Source organism: Sycon ciliatum, chromosome 7 (assembly GCF_964019385.1).
Source record: "Sycon ciliatum chromosome 7, ocSycCili1.1, whole genome shotgun sequence".
Classification (NCBI taxonomy): Eukaryota; Metazoa; Porifera; class Calcarea; order Leucosolenida; family Sycettidae; genus Sycon; species Sycon ciliatum.
Genome location: NC_088649.1, coordinates 4,666,368 through 4,686,367, shown reverse-complemented (window position 1 = coordinate 4,686,367; position 20,000 = coordinate 4,666,368). Strand labels below are relative to the sequence as shown.

Sequence of the window (20,000 nt, the reverse complement as noted above, 5' to 3'; positions counted from 1 at the left end):
GCAGTATCAATGAAAGCGATCTTCCTCCCTGACATCGTCAGGCAGGGATCGTAAGGTTTGTACCGGCCATCTACAAGCTTTGCTGCACTGCTTTTGCATTTGTGCGGCGCCGCCTGCATACATTGGGTCCACGAGAGAAAGTCCTCCGTGACCGCAATGAGTTTTTGACAACCTGCACTAGATTTGCTATAGAGGCCTAAGTCATCAGCAAAAGCTGTTTGGGACACTTGCAAAGGGGCAGATTTAAAATCATAGGAGAGGCAACTTAATTCAGGGGCTGCAAGTGAGTCCAGCAGAAGCTGGAAACAAATATTGAAAAGGACCGGGGACAAGGGGCACCCCTGGAAAACACCAATGTTGTAATTAAAGGTGGGGGTGTGTGGTTGTACGACGAAAGCGCAAAGACTGTCGTAGTAGGAAAAAATTAATTTCCTGAATTGCAAAGGAAGGCTGTAGTGGGTTAGAGCATACTGTATCAGATTGTGGCGCACTGAACCAAATGCATTCTTCAAATCTATCCACGCAATGCAAATTTGGCGTTTTGCCGTCTTTGCATCACGCATCGCCTCATAACAAAGTGATGTATGCTCTAAGCACCCAGCCTTTGCAGGCATAAATCCTTTCTGGTTGTCACCATCGAAGAACTTATTGCCTAGCATATGTTTCAAGAGGCGCTTTGCAACTAAGGTGAAAAAGATCTTCCCGGACGTGTTTGCTAGAGCAATCGGTCGGAATTTCGAAGGATCATCAGACACCTCCCCCTTGGCCAGGAGTGTGATACACGCTACCTGCCACTGCCTTGGAATGATCTTGCTCTCCCAAACCCGCCCAAAGATGGTGAAAAGAATGGATTGAAGGGAGGGACAAAGCTTCCAAACTATGTAAGGTATCTTGTCAGGACCCGGTGCAGAGGTGTTGCGACACTTCTTCAAAACATTCTGAAATTCAGTCCATGTAGAGGTCCCCTCATCGACTGGGTGGGTGCAATCCCGGGGCTTCCCTGCACTGGGGCAGGATTCGTACGAAGTGGCACGATCCTGGTCTGCATATGTGTGTTGGAAGTACTCAAAGCAGGTAGTGTCAGAGAAAGTGGGTTTGACATGGTTGGTTGGTTGAAACAATTTCTTTCCAAGGCATATGGGTCCTTGAGAAAGGTATCCTGGTCCCTCTTGTTCCGGGATCGATCGTCGTACATCTTTTGTTGTTTCAAAAGACGCTTGATTTGTTTTCCAATTGAAAAATACTCATTTCTGAGCGCTGCAGGTACTTCGTCCGGGTTTTTGATCTTACGAAATTGGCGCTTTAAATCACGCCTGTGAGCCGGGAGTTTTTCCACTGCACGGTTTTTATTTGCATTCTTGTGTTTTGGTGGAGGTGGTGGTGGTTTCTGGTCGAAAAACCAGTGAATGAAGTTCTCTAGTTTGTCCAGAGTCTCTTCGATGTTAGTGTTTTTGAGGTATGAGGTTGGGAAATGTTGAGTGAGATGGATCTTCAACTGAGCGTTTATTGTGTGCCATGCCTTGGTGTTTTTGGCTGACGGTAGCAGTAGGGACTGCCGGACTTCTACCTTGTCCATGTCCCGTTGATTCAGGACATGAAGTAAAGACTCATTATGACAGGGAGTGGATTCGTGCGGGATTGTTCGCAATTCATCTCCAGGAGTCATTGTCTGACCTACAGATGGGCTGAAGTGCATTGAATCAATCATGGAAGTCGTCCGACCATCCCCGCTACTGCCGTCTGCTTTGGCTGAGGTGGTTGAAAGTGATTTGTAGACCGGGCAGGTCTGTAGATGTCGTGGCAAGTTTTGTTTCCATTTGAGTTTTCTCAAACAGTGTGGACATTTTGTTTCCCGGTCTGATGGTGTAATGGTTGGTATACTTGCCTCTAAAGTCATTGGAGTCTCATGTGGTGGTGATGCAGAGACTGCTGACACAGCTCCAGCCTGCGATGCAGCCAATGTTTTGCATTTGTTAGTCCGCATATGTCGTGCAAGGTTATGTTCTTGTTTGATGGTGGTGTGACATTTCGGACATGTATGATGTTCACCTGTGTCATGCCGTGTACTGGAGTGCTTCCGCTGGCTTGAGGTCAAACCCAACGGAGAGAGAGAGAGAGAGAGAGAGAGAGAGAGAGAGAGAGAGAGAGAGAGAGAGAGAGAGAGAGAGAGAGAGAGAGAGAGACAGAGGGAGAGAGAGAGAGAGAGAGAGAGAGAGAGAGAGAGAGAGAGAGAGAGAGAGAGAGAGAGAGAGAGACAGAGAGAGACAGAGAGAGTCAGAGAGAGTCAGAGAAATAGAGATAGATAGCTAGATAGTAGACAGACAGAGAGACAGGTACTTCAAAGTAAGTAGAAGAAGAGAACGGGAGTGGAATAAATTGAGCAGGGAGCAAAAATCACCGCCGCACATAAACTTACAACAGGCCAGTCATTGCTGGATGGCTGTGTATGGGCAACTTGGCACCTTCTTTCAGTACAAATATACAGATGGTACAGAACGGCGAGTCATCCACGCCTATATAGCCACAGGACTCTCTACGGATGGGCGGCTGGCCCGCCAGCAGTCCAACATCACGCGGTGTCAAGCTGCACATCTACACAAGCGGTAGGACACGCACGTACACACACATAAACACACACACATATACACACACACACACACACACACACACACACCGATACACACATTCGACATTGATAGTACGGTATATTTCTAAGGATTCTCCAAAGGCAATAATTTGTACAGGATCAGATGGGCTTCGGTCAACCACAGGTTCCGGATTCGTCTGATAACCCGTGTACAGTGCGCATTGCATCATCAAAGTGACGTCAACTTGAAATTCTGTCGGGACAGCACCCATAGTTAAGTTGCACACGCTGGGGGGTTAGGTTATGTACTCTTGACTACACTGAGGATAATATAAAGGGTGTTAGTGAGAGTACATGTAGTGATTTTTCCGCTGAATGAGCCGAGTACCAACGGAAGTGTCGTTTTGCTGATGGTGTGCTGTGGCAACGTGTTGAGGTCGGGCCGGAGAGCGCAACGGTGTGGCGTGGCGGTTGATAATAATTTGGACAAGGCCGAATGCTGCTGCTGCTTGCCCCTATCAGTTGATCGGAATTTCCCGGTCCAACAAACAATCACCAGACAATCTTACTTTCCTCCGTGTACCTCTTGTGCACTGCCCTCTGCTCTGCCCACCACATGTACAGGCAATGAGCACTATACAGTCAACCTACCCTTATAACGATAACCTCTATAACGATGAAGTTGATTGTTCCAACTAGGAACACACGCTTCTTGCCGAGTCAAGTGTCAAGTTCGGCAAGAAGCGTGTGTTCCTAGTTGGAACAATCAACTTCATGACTATTACCGCCGAAGTCGCAACTTCTAAGTTCTCTATAACGATATTACCCTGAAAACGATATTTTTCTGCCAAACCAAATCACTCCATTGACTTTTGTATACAACGCCTTACCCTTATAACAATATTGCTATAACGATATTACCCCTATAATAATACAAGATGGGCTGACCACTCGACATTTTCCATTTTATAACAATATCCAGCAGGGAATATGTAGAGTCCACTGTCAAGGTAGGGCAAGCTTCACTTGATAAGTCGCTGGGACATGACGAAATGCAATTGGAGCACCAGTGGGCACCTTGCTGTGTACATTATGTGCATGTACATACGTTTTTGACACTATGAAGAGTGTAAAAAATGAACTAAATTCATGCATGATGACGTATGTGTATGAAATGAACCAGTTACCCCTATAACAATATTACCCTTATAACAATATTTCTTGGTCCGACGCAAATATCGTTATAAGGGTAGGTCGACTGTAGCTGGAGACTATGATAGCCATGGGTGCTACACAGTGGAAGTCATAGCAACCACTTGTGCCGGGATGGCGTCGGTCGACAGCTTGCAAGGCTGACGAATTGACAGCCACGATTCAGCCTGATCTACCCCGCACAAGCATCATTGGTGAATCACGTATCGGGGTTCTAGTCAATGGGGGGGGGGGGAAGGGGCGCAGCCCCCTCACCCCTACACGGATGGCGCCCCTTATTTTGATAGCGCACCACCCTACTCATTTTATTTTTTCGTGTTTATCAGGTCACACAACGAAAATGTGACCAGAAATACATCGTTCCAGGTGCTCGCTGTGCCCGTACATTGCATGTCGTGTAACAAAACATTGAAAACGATAATAGTGGAACATCAGTGTCTGCTCCAGAGCCGGGTCAGCTGGGTCAGCGACCCGGTTGGTGGGTAACTGAAGTTGGACCCGTTTGAAAAAAGAACACCGGGTCACTTGTGACCCGTTGGGGAAGATTCATGGAAGTCATGTCGAGTGCCTTTTCTGTTCTTCAAGGGAGTACAGACTGATCTGTCAGTGACAGGCTGAAGGCGTGTACCCGGCCGGCTCTGACCCGGTTGCAAGAATTGTGCCAGGTACTGGTGTACCCGGTTGGGTTGAAATCCTAGAGCAGACACTGGAACATGGGAACAGATGGGGGCGAACTGTTTGCTTCGCCATGCGCCCCCCCCCCCCCCCCACACACACACATTTTTCCTGGCTAGAAGCCTGCGTATCGCAGTCGCAGCTCATTGCAAGTGCCGCATCACAAAAAGCGATACTGTGTGAACCGTTGTTCGAAAGCGACAATGCGAATCGTGCCTGCAGCATCACAGAACTGAGAGTAGCGGTTAAATGGGTAGGCAGAGTGCCTGAAAACCTGCTCCCCACAATTGTAGATGACCGGCCCAGAGTAATCGGGTACTCAATACATGCAGCACCTACGAGTTAGTACTTCGAATACAAAATGTCGGCACTGCAACATTTCAGTATTGCTTTCACCATTTTCTAAAATTCGGAAACGATCCGCACTAGATCATTTATTATGTCCTACAAGCTGCCGGAAAACCAATACCGTCGTTCTTAATTTTAGGCTGTGGCGTTCTTAGCATTTCAGGCTGGACGTTCTTGGGCTCCACGTTCTTCAGCGTGCGACTCTACTGTAATGCATGAGCTGATGGGGTACACGAAACCCGACTCGATAATGGCGGGGCTCGCCCTATAGCCTATACAGGCTACCTGTTTGACAACTAATTACTAGCACGCGTATAATGCATGATTCACAAAATTAATAGTACTTGAAACAAGGGACTAAAATAGTAAAATAATAGTTCAAAGCCCATACACTGATACAACTGGAATACATGCACGCTGCATTGATTCTACTTCCCAAGGGGAAAAAAAAGCTGCAACTCGGATACTCCATTCGCCTAGGCCCGGTAATGAACTAGTGATTACACGCGTATGTGGGCGGCAATGACTGAGATAGGAAAGAGAACCACTTATTCATTTTTACAATGTACTGCGGAATTTGAGCTGCCGGCAAATCGAGTGCTTGAACTCACAGCTGAACGAATGCCATCAAGGCCATGGGCCTCTCCTCCAGCCGAAAAGCGCTTCACTGTCTGGGATATAAGTCGCTGCATTGAATTCATAATGGCAGGAGTCCGCAGGAACTAGTTCGTCGACAAACAAATGTGCTTTCAAGGACACGTCTTTCAGGAACGGGGAAACTGTTCTGGAGAAACTAACCATTCATGAAAAACTCAAAAAATCAAACACGCATGCTTGCTGGCGCGTGGCCGCGTGGCGCGTGCCACAATGGCCACGTGTGAATGTACGCTCGCGTACAGTCATTGTACAAACTCGTGGGGCCGGGGCCGGGGGCGGCGCGGCGGGCGCGCCTTTCGTGTGTACGTCACGCCGTATGTATGATTTTCGTACATATTATGTCACTCATGCAATACGAAACTGGTGCAGATTTCTCGCGGAAAACCGCAAGTCCAGTTCTCACGCATCGATGTCGGCTCGTGCATGAGCTCAGCTTGATTGAAATGGAAAATCTCGACCCCGCATGTCAGTCTCGTGCCCACGTGTTTCTGTTTTTGATTGTTTTCAGAAAAAACGTTGCCTTTAGCTAAATCGATCTGTGCGTTTCTAGAGTTCGGCCGGGGCAGCCGATACATATGCAGGATATTTCCAGACACTGATGCGGTGAATGACAGGAATGTCGAGTTTTAGATTTTGAACTTTGGATTGTTTGCCTTTCTTTTGACGAGCTTGTCTTCTCTTCCTGCATTAGTCGTTCATCCATTCCGTCACTCAGCAGCCTTGCCCTGGGCCAAGCTTGGTGACATTGTCACGAATGGTAACGGGGGTCAGTTCATTCTAGGAGCTGCTGTCCGCAGCCGACACTCTTTGTCGCTGATGGTTCCTAAATCCTCCCCAATGCCTTTTGCACCGGTAGTCTGCTCCTTATATTTTTAGGCCTGAGCGAGGTGAATTCGCTGAAAAATTCGGAGGCTGAAAGGAGAGCTAGCTGTCGAGTGGACGTCTTGTGAGTGTGTGTATGTAAGCAGCCACTAGCAGTAGCGGAGATCTCTTCTCTCCCAGTGCAGCCATGGCGGACCTGGAAGCGGTGCTCGCCGATGTCTCGTACCTGATGGCGATGGAGAAATCCAGGGTCCAAGGTGGCAACACAGGGGGCATTGGCAAAAAGAAGCTGAACCTTCCTGATCCGAGGTGAGAGAATTGGGTTGTCTCATTCTGCTCCTTTTCATGCTTCGTTGATAGTCATTGTCGAAAATCTCCTGCACTTTGGGCGTAGTCTCGTTGCTGTTTGTTTTGAGAATAACAATTCAATTATTGCTGTATTCGGTCATCGATCTTGAGAATTGAGAATATTATTGTAGTACACGATTGTGCACTATTTTTTTTATTATAATTTACTAGTATTTAGGGTTCATAAGCTCTAGCTTTACTCTAAATTAGCCTGGAATAGTTGAGTCCGACGATCCCCACCAAGCACGATCCCACCTGCAGTCTTGGAATTCTGCTCGCGTGCTGTTGAGAAAAAGGAAAAAAGAATTAGTTCGTCACGTGTGAAGTCTTACTTTCCCATTGTTTGGTGCACCTGTACTTGAGCCACATGGTGCGGGGATTGTAGTCGGGAGCGGCTGTAGATTGTTATGCCGAAATAACTATCACTGTCGGTGCTGACGGGTACCGGTGTGGCTGACGGAGTGCAACAGTGGAGTGGTGTGCCAGCTTATTGGATTGGGAATAAAATTTAATAAAGAGTGTGTGTGTGTGTGTGTGTGTGTGTGTGTGTGTGTGTGTGTGTGTGTGTGTGTGTGTGTGTGTGTGTGTGTGTGTGTGTGTGTGTGTGTGTGTGTGTGTGTGTGTGTGTGTGTGTGTGTGTGTGTGTGTGTGTGTGTGTGTGTGTGTGTGTGTGTGTGTGTGTGTGTGTGTGTGTGTGTGTGTGTGTGTGTGTGTGTGTGTGTGTGTGTGTGTGTGTGTGTGTGTGTGTGTGTGTGTGTGTGTGTGTGTGTGTGTGTGTGTGTGTGTGTGTGTGTGTGTGTGTGTGTGTGTGTGTGTGTGTGTGTGTGTGTGTGTGTGTGTGTGTGTGTGTGTGTGTGTGTGTGTGTGTGTGTGTGTGTGTGTGTGTGTGTGTGTGTGTGTGTGTGTGTGTGTGTGTGTGTGTGTGTGTGTGTGTGTGTGTGTGTGTGTGTGTGTGTGTGTGTGTGTGTGTGTGTGTGTGTGTGTGTGTGTGTGTGTGTGTGTGTGTGTGTGTGTGGTGTATATGTGTGTGTGTGTGTGGTGTATATGTGTGTGTGTGTGTGTGTGTGTGTGTGTGTGTGTGTGTGCATGCATGTTCATGCAATTTGTATCTGTGTGTTTGGGTGTGGGCGCTCGGTTGTGTCAAATACTGTCAAATACGTCCTTGGTTTGTTTCAATTCAAGAAGCGTATGTGCCAATCAGCAGTCTATTGCACTTGACAATACATGTAATGTAATGTTACATCATGTGCTGGACTATCCACTGCGAACAAAACAAGACGGCCGGGACCGAATCCGTCTCTGCTTGCTTGTTCTGTTTCCACATGGCAGGGGGTGGTTGAAACATTCCCGTATGGCCAAAACATGCCCGGATGGCCAAAACATGTCCGAGAGATAGACATGTTCGGTTCTGGGAAGCTTATCTGTACGTGTAATGGTATGGGGTTGCTGCCCCCTCCTCCTGAGGGTGGCAATCTGGAATGGAGGTTTGAACTGTTTGTACACTACAGTCACGTTTTATGGTGAAAAAGGAGGACAACATGTTACAAGTTATGACTAACTGTCCACCAACGTAACCAGATCTTATACAGTCAGTGAGTGCGAGTGGTTACGTTGGTGGACAGTTAGTCATAACTCAGTGTGGGCGCTTTTTGTCCTGCTTTTTCACCATAATTTAATTGGCTCACCATCCGAGTCACGTTTCAGTGTATCGTACCGCCAAGAGTCCATAATCCCCCAGAGTGCGCAACTGGGATGGGGTTGTGGGACGGCGTAATCCGTGATGTACGTCATTTTTTGAGGTCGGACTTGCGTCATTTCGTCGACGCGGTCCACGACGGACACGCTTCCCCTACTCATGATGCCACACTATGTCTATGGCGCGCAACACGGATTTCACCGTCCCGGATCTGATCAGTGAAGTTGCGTACTCCGGGGGATCATGGACTCTTGGTACCGCCAAGTGCCGTTCAAGTCTGTACTTCATAACCGAGGTACTGCATAGTATCCTAGGTGAAAATCTGTACTTTATATAGCCAATTCACTGTGTAGGATCCCTGCCGTGGTGAAAATCTGTACTCTATCAACGAGGTACTGTAATCCAACGTTACAATTAAAAAACTGCCTTTCCAGGCGTGATGGACCCAGTAGCAGGCCTGTTCCTATAACGGGTCGGTTTGGGGGTTCTCCCTATAGCGGGTCGGTTTGAGTCGCATATATGGACAGCTCAGAGTGCACAGTGCGACAGGTGCATATCGTTCTTCCATTTCCGTCATACAAGGTCATGGATCTCTTGCACTCAGTGGACCCAGTCAAGACGTCATGTGTGCACTTGCATGACTTCCTTTTTTGGTTAAACCCGCCCTGCTATAGTGAGCCGATCCGTTATAGGGACCCACATAATTATAGTATCCCTCGTGAAAATCTGTTCTCCATCAACGAGGTACTTTAATCCAACGTTACAACAACAAACAACTGCTTTTCTAGGCGGTAACAAAGTAGTCACACTCAGGCGAAGAACCAGCTTCAGGCTCCTCGCAATCAACACCTGCAAAACTCTTCCACACTTGCTTTCATTGCCTTCTCAAGAAGCTGAACAAGCACAATGCATTCTTACATGGAAATTGTGGGCACAAGTTATGCGATCGAGTCCACCAACTAAACCAGATTTTGAACAGTCAGACGTTCACAATCTAGCACAAAACTGACAAGGATTACTGAGACATTTTTTTCTTAGGCTCGCCACCTCGCACAATGAATTCTACACGGCAGACATGTGATAGCAACCGCGCAAAGAAGAGTAGCCAGAAACAACGCGCTAAAGTGCATACTGTAAGACACGCCATTTCCGGTGCAACTTTATTTCGGTAGAGAACCTAGGCACCTAAATTTAGATTACACCTGAAAAGGCACTAGAGCATGCACTGTATGTGAAGGAAATGCTGATCACCCAATTCTACATTACACCTGAAACAGAGCCAGTCATACAATGATCACACAGCGATGACGCAACCAAGTTCTTTTTCCGCCGTTACTCGGAGTTTCGTGTGAAGCACTCATCAGACAGCATGATATCTGATGAGTGTGTCACACGAAACTCTGAGTAACGGCGGAAAAGGACTGGGTTGCGTCATTGCTGTGTGACCATAGTATGTTATATGTATGTATTATTTATCCTTCAAGGCTATATCCAGAGTCTTTGTTTTTGTTGAAGTTTACTATAATGATTTCCAGTAGGCCTCTGCTATAATACTGTAAAAGCAGAAATTTTCGGTGGTGTAATATTTTCGGTATTCGCCAAAATCGGCGGTTCGGTAGCGGGAAATTTTCGGTAAAACCCGTTCTCCAGGTAGGTGTACTAGTACTACATGTATACAGTATCGGTTGTACCGAAAATTTCGGTGCGTTTTATTTTCGGTAAAAATTGTCGGCACCGAAGTTACCGAAAATAAAACACCACCGAAAATTTCTACTTTTACAGTAATGTGGCTACATCAGGCCGCTGGCGATGCTAATATGTGCTTTCTTCTAAATTCTGCGTGAACGTTTTCTCGTGCTGCATTCACATGCGTTCGTGCACGTGTGTGTGTGTGTATGTGTGGTGTGTGTGTGCGTGCGTGTGTGTGTGTGTGTGTGTGTGTGTGTGTGTACACTGCACGTGTATGCCCGTGATTTCTTTGTTGTTGCAGTGTTCGGACGGTGATAGTGAAGCACTTGATTGCGAGGAACAAGCTGAACTTTGAGCGATTACTCCATCAGAGAATGGGTAAGGAGTACTAAGGACCTGTACAGTGCTGCTCAATGAAATCTAGTCGTGTCACTCAAGTTTGCGCCTTGCATCATTTCGCAGCCCAGTGTTCGCAGGTCTAGGGCTTCGCCAAGCCCGGCACGTACTTGAGTGACGCGACTGGATTTCATTGAGCAGCACTGTACTAATTAATTTCTTTGTGAAATACCTCCCATCTTCCATCTCCTCTCCGAACCTGTTCTCCATCTCTCCATGCGACCATCCCCCCGCCTCCTCACATATCTGCAGTGGCACACACATCCTCCTTGCTGAGAAAGATGACTACAAAATGTAAAGGGGTAGTGTCTTGTAGAAATTTGAATTGCACAGTTGATGTTCAGTTCGCTTGGGCCTTCCGGCTCATGACGATTAGTATGCGCTGCATGTAGTTGATATGATTGCTGAGTATTAAATACTCAAAGAGTTGGGCGTGGACACATAGTGCACCCCGTAAGAAGGCCTTAGGCCTGTGGGAATGCCCTATTCAAAATTTAATAAATATTATAAATGCCGTAACGCCGCGTATAAAAGCAGGTGCTCACGGCCGTTATAAGCCTGGGTTCAAACCATGCTTCTATTCAAAACATGCTTCTGCGTCGAAATCTGCAGTCTACACTGTACAGTGCACACATTGTCATGCATGTAGTGTGCACATACATGTACTTGCACGTATGCTTCTATTCAAATCGTGATTCTGTGACACGGCGCTCTTCAAAAAATCGGCTTCTATTCGAGTCATGCTGCTATACGGGTCATGCCTTTATACGCGACACTACAGTAATAATACTAATACCGTAAAGTCTTGTATAAAAGTCGCACTTGAATAGAAGCCGCCCTCGAATAAAAGCCACAATTTTGGGCCCATCAAATCACACGCAAGCCTGGTTTTAGTGTTGACATACATAGAAATACCTGTCTCATATAGAAGCCTGCAAAATTTCACCAAGAAAGTCATAGAAGACGCAGCTTTTATATAAGACTTTACGGTACATCATTCACTGGTTTGAGAAAAAGACACAAACGGGAAAAGTCTGAAGAAAAAATTGACTGTCACCACCAGGACTCGAACCAGGATAATAAATCACTGTGTATTTCGCGGTTGCTCTTCTTGGGCTCTCAATTTCCTGCGAATTACACAATGAATTATTATGACTCCAGATATCAAGAAACTGTGAGGAGAATACTGTAATTTCACAAATTTTCGGTGTACTTTTATTTTTGGTACTTTCGGTGCGTCTGTTTCATACCTAAAATTTCAATACACCGAACAAACACTAACACACATAATCCAATAGGGAACTGCTTCTCTGTACCGAAAATTTCTGTTCACCTAACCTAGCCTGTTGCCCTCATACCGAAAATATTGAGCACCGAAAATTTCTGAAATTAGAGTAATAATAAACCTGGCCAATATTTATATTATGACTTCAGTTTCATGTGCTGAAGAAACATCACAGGTCACAAATGTTACTCCATATGGTGAACATTTCCTCCATATATGGGCTCTTTCTGGCTGTATAGTATACCACATTTTGTTCTGTATATGGAAATCAGTAACAATCTTAGCCTGTGGACCTGGATACCTTTTTATTTGTGGCAAATTAGAAGAGATCTTGATCTTGATTGAAGCCAGTACAAGCTACAGTTGCGCTCACTGAAATCCGACCCAATGTGCAAAACTGGCACCCTCAACTTCCACGGCCCTTGACGCCCTAGCAGTGGAATGAATGCGGCTGGACGTACACATGTACATCCACAATGATGTAATCGGAACTGGTCCAGGGCGCCAGCTTTGCACTTTGGGTCGGATTTCAGTGAGCGCAACTGTACTAGTAGTAATAGACCTTATGTACCTTTAAAAGCCTTCACCATCTGCACCTGCATCGTCTTGACCTGGTGGTGCTTGATAGTGGATTGGATTGATGACCCGTGATCTCTCAACGGGACACTGCCAGCGTTCGCAAACATTGTGCACTGCACAACAAACCAATGTGATGTCAGAAACTAAGTCCGGGTCTGAATAATAGTTGTTCTTGACCAGGATTCTGAAACGCCCCTTCAGCCGTCCAAATGCCTGTTCCACAACGCGACGAGTTCGAATCAGGCGGAAGTTGAACGTCTTCTCCTGAGGTGTGACTGGGTTTGCAAAGCACTTCATCAGCGATGAAGAAAGTGCGTATTCTGCATCCCCAACCAGGTAGGGGGCAGTATTCGATTGTTTCCGATAGTCTTTTCTGGTGTGTTAAGCCATTGGCGGGTTGTCAGATTGTCAAACAGACGAGAGTTTATGTACGCTGCAGCGTCACCAACTGAGCCAGGTTTACCCACGTTTGCGTATGTGAATATCCCCCGGGCATCAACTGCAGCCAACAGAAGAATGGCAATCCGATGCTTATAGCACCAACACGAGTCGCCATACATAGCTGGCTTCTTCATCTCAACAAATGATCCATCCAGTGCACCCGCACACTGAGGGAGACAGCACAATCCTTCAAAGTCGACGACAACTGGACTGAGCTCGGCACCCGAGGGAAGTTTAATAGCGTCACGCCCTAGATGCCTCTTGAAGGCCTGGACAGTTTCATGCACGATGTTGGTTGCAGTGGTTTTCCTACACCATATTGCCGTGCCAAGTTCTTGAATGAAACATTATTTGCCAAGTAGGACAGAGTCATAGCCAACCTCTTTTCCTAGCTGACTAGCTTCCTCATCTTTGTCGTTGCTTTCACCAGATGATGTTCGCACATCATATGGAGACAATGAAAGGCCTCTTTCGACAGACGAAACTCGTCCCTGTATTGAAAGTCTTCCCAATCGCTGAATCTCTCCCCTACAATTCTGTACACACTGAGGAAGTCTCTCTCCCATGTACCTCCGAGACGTGGGGCAGCCTAGAATCTCCTTCCCCTTTTGCACTTGCATAAAATTCTCCAAAATTATGGAGAACACAGGAGCAGGAGGAGACGAGTGAAGAAATCTACTTCATGTTCATTGCTCAAATGGTCCGTTTCTGCAGTTGGCAGTGATTGTTGATCCCGGATCTCCCGTTGGATATCGTCAGAGTTCGCCAAACAGGACAGCCAGCATGACGAAGTCAGGAGAAACACAGCTGCGGTGCAGACTTTTCTTGCCCGATCCATGGCACTACAAATTGACACTAGAACTGAAAAAAAAGGACTTCAAATTCGGAAAGATACAACAACGATCGTGGACCTTTTGTCTTCTTGTAATAATGAAAAATTAATGAAAGATTTGAAAACTTTGGCTGACAAATATTTTGTATAATAAACCGGCTTTCGGTGGGGATCCGTGTCGTCGTAAGGCTTACCGTATTATCTCTAATATAAGCACAGTCTCCAATAATAGCACGTCTCCAATAATAGAACACATTGGGGCGGCATTCAAAAAATAAAGTGCTCAGTCTCCATTATAAGCACACTGTGTAAATTCATTATCTGTACGGGCAAAAAAACCCTGAAATGTGTGTGTCTCACATGAATTTGGCATGGCAACAAGCCTCTGAAATGAGGTTGAAATAATAATGGAACAGTCTCCAATAAAGGAACGTCTCCAATAATAGCACGGGGCGGAGGTACATTGAAAAAATAAAGGACCGTGCTTATATTAGAGATAATACGGTATGCTGGTTAGTACAGGTTGTACAGATGCACGAAATCCCGTAGACCCGGTTGGGTGTTGAATGTGCAGGACCCTATTGTGTTTTCTGCTATTTCCACTAAGAAATGGGCCCTGAAGGAATTTCATACGAAATCCTTTTTCTGACAAAGATCTAGCTAGTCATTAGTTCTCACCAAAGTGAAGAAGCTGGAAAAGCGATTGCTTGCCAATAAATTATGAGGCTAAGAGGTCAAATGCGCATGCATAGCACATAATGAACACCCAACCGGGTCTACGGGATTCTACGGGATCTGTACAACTACCGTAAAGTACCGTTGATCCGCCCCCTCTCTAATTCCGCCCCCTGTCGATTTTCTACCTGTGAAGCGATTTCGGCGTATACAACGGAATACGATGTTGAACCGACGCTTACACTGCTGTACACAATGCGTGCCAATCCAGGATGAAAATGTGCACAATTTAGCACATCGAGTCTGATCCTCCCAAGTTGTTGTACATCGTACTGCACTTGACAGCCTTGATCTAATTCCCGCCCCCTGCTGAAAACCAGCTGGGAAGCGACATGGCGTGGGGGCGGATCAACGGTACTTTACGGTTGTACTAACCGGCATAAGGTCTATTGAGTTTTCTTGGTGATTTTGTGACGTAAACAAATGCGCCAGGCCGCGGCGGTCATGAGCTGCAAAAAAAACACTGTGTGACCCCGCGTCTGCATCAAGTGCTGCGGCTTGACGCTGCATCCAGCTTCAAACTTGCCGTAGTGTGACCGAGGCCTAAGGCTTATGCAGGCTTCTTGCTAGGCTGGAGTGTGTGTGCGTGCGTGCGTGGCGTCACAACCCCGAATACAAAACCATGTGATAATTGACGCCTGCTGCTGCTGTTGTTATTGTTGTGTTTGTTCCTATGCACCCAGGCTATGAATTGCTGTGTGATTTCTGCTGTCCCGATGGTGCTAGTCACTCAGAGAAGTGTGAACCTCGGTACATGCTCTTCAGTTTCTATCGCAGGGTAGGTGGGCCAGTACATGACAGGCTGAATGTGCTATGTGCTGGATGTCTGTACGTGGGTAGGTGTGCAAACACAACATCACAAACTGGATGTGTGTGTGTGTGTGTGTGTAAGTGTGTGTGTGTGTGTACGTGTGTGTGTGTGTGTATGTGTGTGTGTAGGGGTACCGGGTGTGTACGTGGGTGCAAGTGTGTGTATACAAATGTGTCTACACGTGTGTATACACATATGTGTGTGTGTGTGTACAACGTTAAAAGCATACAAGTGCAAATACGTTTAGGCCATGTAAAATAATTATATTGATTGTTTAGGCGAGACCAAAAAAAAATAAAGATTCCCGGGCCCTCCCGCACCAAAATCGAGCTAAAGCCAATTTTTTTTTTTTTTTTGAACAGTTCATACATGTACAGTACTGATCGTGTGAGTAGATCTGTGACGTGGAGTCACACAAACCCGGGCTTGTACGACTCCCTGATGTACAGATCAGGGCCATCGTTGGCCGAAATATAGAAAAATTGAACGGGTAAACCGCGTACCTGTTGTCTGTAAAAAATTGAATAAAAATTACCGGAAAATCCTGTAAAAAAAGTTCAACATGGCATGTACATGTACATACACGGGAAAAAAAATAAAAAATAAAATTCGCCCGCCCGCACCAATTTCACATGGGTCCTGCCCGGGAATCTCGATTTTATTTTGGTCTCGCCTTATCGTCAGATTTTCCCGAGAAATCGGGGCGGACGGGAGGTTTTTAATTTTATTTTTTATTATGCATGTATGGCTGTAGGGCAGGTGTTCGCAACCCCAGAGGATAATGGAAAGTGGAACAACCAATGTTACGTAGAAAAAACGAAGAAAATCAGGCAGCTTATGATCAGTTTCACTTTTCAAGCCCATAGCAACTAAGTTATGGTTCAGTCTGTGACTTGACCTTCGAAAATCTACGGCCATGCTGATTAGAGGCTGTAGACCGCAGTACATACAGTACATTTACCAGTATTAAAAAATAAAATAATTCGGCGGGGAGGGTGAAAATTTGGGGCGGGCGCGGACGATAAACAATCAATTTTTTTGCTTGGCCTTATATAACCTTTTGGGTGCCACCACAAATGCATGTGATTTTTTGAATTTCAACGATTTGATGTTCTTTGATCGTAACTTCAGTTCTACTTGTTCAGTCTTCTGTCGGGTGTGTGTGTGTGTGTGCGTGCGTGCGTGTGCGTGCGTGCGTGTGTGTGTTTGTGTGTGTGTGTGTGTGTGTGTGTGTGTGTGTGTGTGTGCATAGCGTATTAAAGCCGGGCTTGTATCTGTAGAGCAGGCAGGCACAGTGGGTTGGTCTAAGACTATGATTGAGAAACGAGAGGTACCAGGTTCAAGTCCTGCTTGGAAGCGGAAGGATTTTTTCCAACCGTGCTGCGACCCACAGTTAATTGGGAACTCGTGGCCTGGCATGAGTAATACATGGATGTGGCAAATGGGATCGAGGCCTTTGGCCTCTGGTTGGTGGATCTGATCTATCCTCCCCCACCGTTTAGGAGCCGCATCTGACGCCTGATTATGGGGTGGTGGCGTCCCACGGAAGCGGAAAGGTGGTTCTTGACCAGGGAGTTGTACGACTCCTTGTTCTTGACCTGCCCGGTACGCGAACCCCGTCGAATTTATTTATATTTATTTATTGTATCTGTAGAAGCCAATGTCAGGGCTAGGCTTCTATTCACATCAGGCTTCTATTCAAACCTGGTATTTCTATGTGAGTCAACACTAAACCAGGCTTAGGTGGCGACAGTGTATCTTGAAAATCAGGCTTCTATTCAAAACAGGCTTCTATATGAGAAAGCCTTTAATGCAAGACACTGCGCTGTGTCCCTGGGTGACAGAAGTAAGACATGATTGTATTCATGTGTGTCTTCCTGTGTAAACCACTACTCCGAGTTACGCTCCAGCCTGCCTGTCGGCGTTTGCTAGTCTTTTTAAAGTTTTTTTTTGTTAATGTCAGTGGATGCTAACGTGTCTGCTGTGTTTTACTGTGTGTGTGTGTGTACTTGTGTACGTGTGTGTGTGTGTGTGTGTGTATATTATGTGTGTGTGTGTGTGTGTGTGTGTGTGTGTGTGTGTGTGTGTGTGTGTGTGTGTGTGTGTGTGTGTGTGTGTGTGTGTGTGTGTGTGTTCAGATCGTTGTATATGAGAAGACGTTCATGGAAGAGGAGCGTGGTTCCCTGGCACATGAGATCTACGACCAGCACATCATGCCATCGTTACTTGTTAGAGATGAGGTAAGAACTCTCTCTCTCCCCCCTCTCTCATGCACTCACTGACCTACTGTAATGTCATGTATAAAGCTGCAGCTCAGTTGCACACACTACGCTACTTCCTGCCGCACATCTGCACCGACTATGCTGTTATCCTGGAATTTCGCCGTGCCAGACACCGATGCAGAAAAGTCAGAAGCTGCACATTCTGAGTTTCATGCACATTCTGGGTTTCATGTACTCCTGTTTTGTACGGAACTATTTCATTATATGTCGTCTGTGCTGTGTAGACTGCGCTGGAGCCCATCCATGATGCAGTGGCGGAGCGGATACGCAAGGAGAACTTCCCACTCAGCCTGTTCAACGTAAGCTCCATTGGTGGATGTGTGTGTATGCACAGGCACATGCTGCATGTTTTGGAGGTGGTGGTCGATGTGTTTGTATGATGTTGTTTATGGTTCTGTTACGTCACTCCTGTCACTCCTGTACCAACTGAGTGCAAGAACCCAGATCGGGACCTGAACATAACGCCACTGGAGATGCATCCCTCACTAATGTAACCATTGGTTCCGAAGTAATTTGCAGGTTTGTGTTGCGTTGTGTTTTGCTTGGCTTTTGGCAGCCCTTCAAACCAGGTCTGGAGACGAAACTCAAGGCCCTCGTCTGGGAAGACTTCCTCAAGAGGTACTACTGATTGTTATTGGCATTTCTGGTTAAATATTAGTTTTTTTTTAAGGTACGCAAGCTCCACTGCAGCCACTTCGTTGCATGGAAAACGACTACAGTATCACCAATGCAAGTGGTTTCTTTGCTGCAAATTTCTATTTTCTCAATTATTTTTTTGGCCAGGAGCCATACAGAGCATGCATACGGTCAGCTATTCTGCACGTACACACTACACGGCATGTATGAAACCTCAAATATGAGCACAATTGCATTAAATACGAATAAAGAACATAATTTGATGGTGCCTGGTGATTGCTCAGCATGAAACTCAGAGATGCGATCAGCCGTTCCAACTTCTGTATTCTTCAGTAGGAACACGTTCCAGAAGCATGGAATAGAGGGAGTATATGTACTAGTTCGAGTTGTTTACCTTCATGGTTGCTTTTGCCTCCTGCAGCAACTGCCATGTACTGTCCTCCGTTTGTTTGTGTGTGCACGCTACTGGGGCGGGGGCTGAGGCATTCCGTTGATGCAATCAACTGTTGTATTTTCTGTTTTGTCCGCTCTCCTCTGCTCTGCTCTTTTCTGCTCTGCTCTTTTCTGCTCTCTTCCGCTCTCCTCTGCTCTGCTCTCTTCCGCTCTCCTGTCCTCTCCTCTGGTTCCATGTGCAGTCAACAGTTTGTCGCCTTCTGCCAGTGGAAATATGTCCAGCTCAACCAGCGGGTAAGTTACAGTGTAGAGATAGGTAGAGAGGAACAGAGCGACACAGAGACAGACATACAGACAGACAGAGGTAGGCAGAGAAACAGAGAAGCGCGGACACAGACATTCATGTACAGATAGACAGGCAGATAGACAGAGAGGTGCAGACAGCGACAGGCAGAGAGACACAGAGAAACAGAGACAGAGGTAGGCAGAGAAACAGAGAGACACGGGGACAGAGACCGACAGACAGAGACAAAGAGTGTTATGTTCACGGCCACCCAAAGACAAGTCGAGTAGGAGATTCTTCAAAAGCCTGATTATGCGCACAATGATGTGCCAGCAGTGGTCCAGTAGAAAGGTTCATTCAAAAATTAAACTGCAAACAGCCGAACTGCACAATAGGAGCAAGACTTGTGTGTGCGTGTGTGTGTGGGGGGGGGGGGGTGAACTCTTCTTGATATCACCCTATATATTTCCCTGCTTGATATCTGGTTTCTGCCATTTCACACCCTGTGTGAGGGTGCACCTGGGTAAGATACAGTGGGGAGTACGACTGTTTGGTGCAACGTTCCATGTACTGAGCATGTGTCTGGATTGTGTCTGGGTGTGGGGTGTTTTAGGTGACAATTGAACATTTCACAATTCACCGCATCATCGGCAGAGGTGGATTTGGAGAGGTGTTTGGCTGTTGCAAGAGCGACACGGGACAGATGTAAGATAGGTCGACTGTAAGGTGGCTGGGGCGGTACAACTTTTTAGGGGTCATTTTGATTACATTTCGACTGCATTTTTGAGTTTATCGGCAAGGTGGAGATGAAATTTGAAAATGTCTTCTGGTGAATCTCTGGAGAAGAGCCTTCTCTACCTTCCTATAGTTTTATTTTTACTTTTGGACAAGATTTGAAAAGGTTTTATGAAAGGTCCGTGAAAAAATAACACGAACCTTTCATAAAACGTTTTCAAATTTTGTCCAAAAGTAAAAATAAAACTGTAGGAAGCTAGAGAAGGCTATTCTCCAGAGATTCACCAGAAACATGTTCAAATTTCATCTCTGCCTTGCCGATAAACTCTCTCTGTCTTTCTCTCTCTCTCTCTCTCTCTCTCTCTCTCTCTCTCTCTCTCTCTCTCTCTCTCTCTCTCTCTCTCTCTCTCTCTCTCTTTCTCTTTCTTGTTCTCAACATTTTTCTTTGTTCCCTAGTTAGTTTTATTGGTACCATTCCTGGTGTCTGTCGTGGAGTGTGTTCGCTCCTGGTTTGAACTTGCTCAAACACTTGTCCAAGCACGGTCATCTTCACACTGA

General features: G+C 46.3%; 3 protein-coding genes across 3 annotated transcripts in view; 1 reads left to right on the top strand and 2 right to left on the bottom strand.

The window, feature by feature from the left end:
* LOC135820808 (uncharacterized) overlaps nucleotides 1–2,399 on the bottom strand; it is a 4,609-nt gene extending 2,210 nt beyond the window's left edge. The window contains exon 1 of the mRNA XM_065333853.1: nucleotides 1–2,399. This exon is cut by the window's left edge and continues 1,354 nt beyond it. The gene's annotated coding sequence lies outside the window, so the exon portion shown is untranslated.
* LOC135820809 (2-aminoethanethiol dioxygenase-like) overlaps nucleotides 1–5,606 on the bottom strand; it is a 14,485-nt gene extending 8,879 nt beyond the window's left edge. Inside the window, exons 1-2 of the mRNA XM_065333855.1 lie at nucleotides 5,434–5,606; nucleotides 2,417–2,592 (exon numbers count right to left, since the gene is read on the bottom strand). Coding sequence (XP_065189927.1) covers nucleotides 2,417–2,592; nucleotides 5,434–5,523 — 266 coding nt within the window. The 5' untranslated portion in view covers nucleotides 5,524–5,606. The remainder of the gene's footprint in view (nucleotides 1–2,416; nucleotides 2,593–5,433) is intronic.
* Nucleotides 5,607–6,142: 536 nt separating this feature from the next.
* LOC135820800 (beta-adrenergic receptor kinase 1-like) overlaps nucleotides 6,143–20,000 on the top strand; it is a 23,852-nt gene continuing 9,994 nt past the window's right edge. The window contains exons 1-8 of the mRNA XM_065333844.1: nucleotides 6,143–6,610; nucleotides 10,336–10,412; nucleotides 14,986–15,080; nucleotides 17,252–17,353; nucleotides 17,620–17,694; nucleotides 17,952–18,013; nucleotides 18,667–18,718; nucleotides 19,321–19,412. Coding sequence (XP_065189916.1) covers nucleotides 6,489–6,610; nucleotides 10,336–10,412; nucleotides 14,986–15,080; nucleotides 17,252–17,353; nucleotides 17,620–17,694; nucleotides 17,952–18,013; nucleotides 18,667–18,718; nucleotides 19,321–19,412 — 677 coding nt within the window. The 5' untranslated portion in view covers nucleotides 6,143–6,488. The remainder of the gene's footprint in view (nucleotides 6,611–10,335; nucleotides 10,413–14,985; nucleotides 15,081–17,251; nucleotides 17,354–17,619; nucleotides 17,695–17,951; nucleotides 18,014–18,666; nucleotides 18,719–19,320; nucleotides 19,413–20,000) is intronic.